Here is a 6,000-nt window from a genome sequence, read left to right on the forward strand (position 1 = left end):
GCACAATCTTAGCATCATTGCAATGCTAGTGGTTCCTTTTTGCAAAATGCAATCCAATTGATGATTTGATCCCATTATCCGACCTTTGAATAAATTGAACAAGGGTCTCTTGCAGCAAAGAACTGATCATCCGAAGATGGTCTGCTTGGACCAAATCTTCTTCATTATGTTGCGGACTGTACTTCAGCAGTGTGCACAAAAGTCATCTGAGGTAACCATCTCTTTTCAGTGGCAAAAACAGGCCAGAGGGTTACTGTGGGCATTAGCTATGATTCAGTTTTTCCAGTCGCATTGATGGTTCAAGCCCATAGACTAGACAGAAATAGTGAGATCCAACAGAATGCCTGGTTTCTACCTCCAACATTAATCGAGACATTGCCCTTTAAAAAACACTGTGTATGACGTCATCCACAGCAGTAGTACATACTACGGTTTCTTCTACATTAGATTCATTAATTAGTGATACTCAAATTTGCCCTAGTTGCTTGACTTAAACAGGGATGAAACTATGCTGGAAGAAAGCATGGTATGTACCACTGCAATGAATGATATCATAAGCTATGTTTCTTAAAGGACGGTATCGCTGTTATTACTGGACCATAAAAGTTGGTGTTATGACGAATGTTCAGAAACACTCAAGGCGTTTTGTTGTTGTGTGCTCTGTTTAGACCATGAGAAATGAAAGGAAATTCAGGGTGTCTGCAGGTCTGGAAAACCGGGAAAAATCAGGGAATTTGATCACTGTCTGGAAAACCGGGAAAAGTCAGGGAATTCGATCGAAAACCGGTGAAAGTCAGGGAATTTTCGCAATTCGAACATTTCGCGGCTATTTTTGCTCGTCACTGCCGAATTGGCCGAGTAGCGCGCTCGCGTGGCTGATAAGGTAAACTGCTCTGTTCAACCAGTTTGCAACACGGCCGCTAGGTTCACTAATGTGTGTTCGCTAACTTTAAAGATCGAATCGATCTGCCCTATTTAATTTATCTACTTAATTCATGCCAAATGGCAAGATAGACTAAATAGATTTGAATGAAGTTAACTTGCTAACAGCAGAAAATTACAGTAAATAATGATAGGAAACTAAGTTTTGAGCAGTTGGTTAATCAATTTTTTCAATAAGTTAGGAAATTTAATGAAAGTGCTAGAATTTTAGTTTTTCTTTAACTGAGTAAAGAAATATTTAATGTCAACTGCATTTTGCATGAAATTTTTCTGGTTCTTAAATCATCATGTTCACAACTGGTGCATCCACCTTGTAGAAATATTATTGGTGGATTATATTCTAACGAGCCAACGCTTGTTGAGTATAAGACAAATTCAATACCAACAATAGGTTCTGGAATCCACTGAATTAATTGACCTTAAAAAAAAAAAACCCCGAATCAAGGAAATTTATCTAAAATCGAGAAGAGACTCATATTTCCTCTTGATTATAGCAAAATCTACCTGAGTTAGGCACATTTACAACTCATGTTTTATATTTTAAGAAAAAGAGACTTGTTTTTTCAGGACACTAAGTAATATGCCAATATATGAAACCACCAGGGTGAACTGTAGTTTGAATTTTCAAAAGTATCCGAGGCAATATGTCACAAAGAGAGCGTAATAGAGCTTAAAAATTAAATTTTGAAGGTGAATTTTAGTCTGAGTATACCATTTTGGAATTAGCTTTATTTTGAGTATTTAGGATCTCGTTCCTTTCAAAAGTATTACTCAACTCCTTCCAACGCCCTGGTAATTCAGAATATGACTTTACGGGATCATTCCTAAGGATAGTTTTTTTTTATATTTTCTAACTAGTTCATCGTATGGCTAAACCTAAAAAGTCAGGGAATTTTGTCATTTTTTGTCATGGAAAACCTGGAATTGTCAGGGAATTTCATTTTGAAAATCTTGTAGACACCCTGAAATTAGACAACATGAAGTACAGTTAGGCTGATTCTGCATAAAGTTTCTTAATTATAAGGATGTATTCGTCTTATTTAGACTGTTTTAATTTTAACGAGTAATATGATTTCAGTGTTACGTATGTAATAAAAATGGTGGAGCGGTGGCGCTGTGCTCAGGCTCTAACTGTGACCTCCGTTTCCATGTCTCTTGTGGCCTCATGGCAGGTGCCAGGCTAAAGTTTTCAACCAAGTCTGCTTCTGTCTTGGATTCAGCCGCGTATGCCATTATTTGCAGTCGATCTCATGAAACCCAAGAAACTGACAAGGTAATTGAACTAAAACTTGTGCTTACTGTACAAAAAAAACGTGTTGTCATGCTGTAATTCACCTGTGAAGTCATGTCAAAATCTTGTCTCTAAACTTCAAATAAGATAATTTCCCACAGGAAAAAATTGAGCTTTATTACTTTATTTTTTATTATTTTTGCATTTATTAATATATTTTGCCTGTAAGTCAAAGACCTCGATGAAGTTGAACTGTTTTAAATCGGTAACTGTAAAGGATAGGGGCAACCTAGGCACCCAAAGCTACCATTCTGATACCTTTCTTTACAGTTAGATGAAGCTTTCCGAATCATATCTAATTAATTGTTGAAAAATGTCAGCAGGTTTCTCCCATCTCAGAAGGCCAAGCTGTTTGGGTGAAGGGAAATGATGAAAGGTACCATGAAGCAAGAATTTTAGGCATGAAGGATTGCCAATTTGTTCAAGTGCTCTTCGAGGATAGAACTTTTAGTAATCAAATCGAGCCACGTGCAATTTTGGTAAGGACTTAGTAAATAATTTTGTTTACTTCCCTGTAATAAAGGAGTCAAGCAGCTAACAACAAACTTGTCTTATTTTTGTAACATATTTTTTCAGCTCCTTTCAATTTTTTATCGGAAAATTCTGTGGGCCCTTTGAAAAAAAATGAAGATAAAAACAGATTTAACTAGTAAAACTCAAAACAATCTCATTTATTTCAGATAATACTTGGAAGTATTCTCATGGAGTACATCGCTACATTTGTACTCACAAGTTGCATAAATTGGACTAAGTTTAGAGTCTACTTCAATTAAGTTTACGCTCTTTCAGAGTGTGACAGAAGATCGGATGTCATTAATTTAGTCATTGAAAGGAAATGCGAGAATCAAGATGGCTGATCCTCTGTTGCACTCCAAAAGAGCCTAAAATTATTTGTCCTGGTCTTTAACAGAAATGCACCAAGTTGCATCAAATTTGTTGAGGAGGTTTGAAGTTGTATTCATTTTAAATATTCAATGTTAAAGACAAGGTTTAACGACTTTTCGCAAGTTTCAAATTCTTTCTCTCAACTTTGAATTTTGGACTTGAGAAAATTTACAACTACACAGTTGAATACAAAACTACTCTCATTTCATTTATCTCTGAAATGCAACTTGATGCATTTTTGTTAAACTCTGTTCGGCTACCTCATTATTTTTTATCCCAAACGGATGCATTTATACACTATTCCTGCTTTATAACATTCATTTACTAGTTTCAATTTACTGAGTTGTATCAAGAATCATCATAATGCAAGTTTTACTGTATGCTAAAAATTGGCATGAAGCTCCATATTTCTTAGCAGTGTGTAATTACACACTGAACCTCAATGAGACATGTCAGTGCATCTATTATGATATTTACTCCCACTTTTATAATGTGTAATTAGTAGCACAACTATCCTTCCTTCTGTGATATAAAATGAAGCAGGATGGATACATTCACATGATAATAGTAGGATTGTCTTTGCTGATAAATTTGCCTCCATTGGTTAATGTCAGTGAAATCTCATTTTTCAGGGGTATAACATCACTGAAAATCCACCCGGTTATGGAACTGTCGTATCTGTCTGGAATGCGAATAGTCAAAGCTCCCATCTCGGTCGCTATCTAGGAATTTATAATAAATTAATGTACTTAGTAAGTTCGATTTTGTTTTTAACTTTCTACTTTTCAGATTCACCGTAAAAATGTTCAAATATTGGCTGTTAAAAAGTTCACCAATAATGCAATTACCAGAAATTGTATAACAGCTTTTAAGTGGTCAAGATCAAAAACATCAAGATTTTTATCATGTTTTATCAGCAGAAATAATTTTTACTATTAGATAAATAGGAGGACTTATCTATTGATTTCCTTTGGTTTAAAGTGTAACTGTAAATAATTAATAGGTTAGTCTCTCAATTTTATTTTATGTTCATAGGAGTAAAATTAACATTTTTCTCTCAACGTTTCCTGGTCTTAGGGGTATACACTGTTGGTATTCTGATGCTGCTGATTATTTTGTACATGCTTTGAAATCTTTCGACTGCTGTAAGAATTTTGAATTTAATTTCTATTTAAGTATTTTTTTTATTGTTTTGGAATCTGCAATTAATTATTTCTTTGCAAGCAACGATTAGCACCTCTTTCTCATGCTTCTCCTTCGTGTGTTGCAGGTCAAATACACTGATGGTTCCATGGGTTACAAAGCCAGAAATGAAATCCTGAACGAGTTACCCCAAGACTTCAGTTAAATTATATTAGTTCAAGTGTGCAAGCAATAGGCGATTGATCATTGCAACTTATTTTTGTCCTTTCTCTGTTCTCTAATTGGTTTTAATCTTTTTATCGTTGAGTGTAATTCTCTTTTTAAAACTTTAAGAATAAGTTTCATTACAATGAATAAATCGTTTGAAAAACAGAACAACCCATTTTGTTTTGTCACTTCTCTGCCAACAATCTACTACAACAGTTACAGCTGGATGAAAAGTGTCTGTTGCCTCCGTAAAATGGAATTCTACACATTGCTTTATGCGTCAGCTTTTTAACAAGTTTGGTATCTTATTTCTTAGTTTTTAGTTAAAGATCTATCAACAGCCTTTTATTTTTGTGGAGACTTTCTTTCCCATGCTTTGGCATATCTACTAAATTATGTCAATATATACAAAATGAAAAACACATCAAGCTTACAGTAACATTGAGTCTGAAAGTAATTAAGATGTTAAGCAACAAAACAATAAAAGCAATCAAACAATAAGCGGCTAAAAAATCATAAGTTTTGAAGTGTTTTAATAAGTTTTGTAATCAATTGATGCTAAGAGTGGACGCTGGATCATGAAGAGGATTTGAAAATAAATTGTGACGAAGGATATTGATATATCAAGTCAGGGACTGTAATATTGTATTGTATGATCAATTATCATTTTTATCTGAAGCCGTCACTGCTAATTGCCTTCAAATTAACTGAGGGACTCATCAACTCTAGGGGTGTTCAAACCAATTCTTACCAGAACACTATCAATATCGTCTCTTACGGAAAATGGAGGCAGTATCGACTGTGGCGATGATATCGTTAACAGCCAGCCTTATCAGATTTTTGAGAGCTCGCACTCAATGCATTGTTGCCCTGTGTGTCGGTTTATCAGATTGCCCGGCGCGGTGCGTAAAATAGATGTACAAATGGCAACAGCTTATTTTCGTCAGCTCCGAAAACTCTGATCACTATCGGCAAGAGCGTTCTTATCGTAACTTTTTCTTGACGGAACTGTTTCGGTAGCTTACCGACAACCGATAGAACAGCCCTAATCAACTCTAATCAATGAGTTATGGCTCTGTACAAAAAAATCTGGTAAAACCTAAGTGCTCAGAATTCTACCCTAAAAATTCAGGCAAGGAATTTTTAAGTAGTAGTTATGTTAATTGTCTCATCTGGATCCACTTTGGCACCTCCACAGGCCCACAGGGTTAGGGGGCCTCCGTCCTCAATTTAAATTTTTGACATTTCAGTGATGATCAAAGTTTCCATAGCCATAGAAATTTTGCTACAGAAAATAGCGAATATCTCCTAAACCGTTGGTTGGAGAGCAAAACGTAGCTAAGGTTTTAACTTTGCTGGACATCTGGATTTACTTCTGAATCCCCTTAGGCCCCTGCGGTAAGAGATCTCCATTAGCCTCACATTTCTGTCGAAATTGTTTTCCAGGAAATGTTCCTTACGCATGAGGAAGTTATCTTGATGTCAGTCTGACAGAGTAGACCGACTGATGTTAATCTGTGTCATCTAGACTA

General features: G+C 35.5%; 1 protein-coding gene across 3 annotated transcripts in view; it reads left to right on the forward strand.

Moving 5' to 3' along the window:
- The window catches only part of LOC109031137 (lysine-specific demethylase 4C), a 30,543-nt gene extending 25,904 nt beyond the window's left edge, over window positions 1-4,639 (forward strand). For 2 of the 3 annotated variants that reach the window (XM_072298085.1, XM_019042480.2), the window contains 4 exons: window positions 2,021-2,215; window positions 2,554-2,712; window positions 3,751-3,870; window positions 4,389-4,639. In XM_072298085.1, coding sequence (XP_072154186.1) covers window positions 2,021-2,215; window positions 2,554-2,712; window positions 3,751-3,870; window positions 4,389-4,466 — 552 coding nt within the window. In that variant the 3' untranslated portion in view covers window positions 4,467-4,639. The remainder of the gene's footprint in view (window positions 1-2,020; window positions 2,216-2,553; window positions 2,713-3,750; window positions 3,871-4,388) is intronic. The other variant, XM_019042481.2, reaches the window with a different exon arrangement.
- Window positions 4,640-6,000: the final 1,361 nt, after the last annotated feature.

Source organism: Bemisia tabaci, chromosome 3 (assembly GCF_918797505.1).
Source record: "Bemisia tabaci chromosome 3, PGI_BMITA_v3".
Lineage (NCBI taxonomy): Eukaryota > Metazoa > Arthropoda > Insecta > Hemiptera > Aleyrodidae > Bemisia > Bemisia tabaci.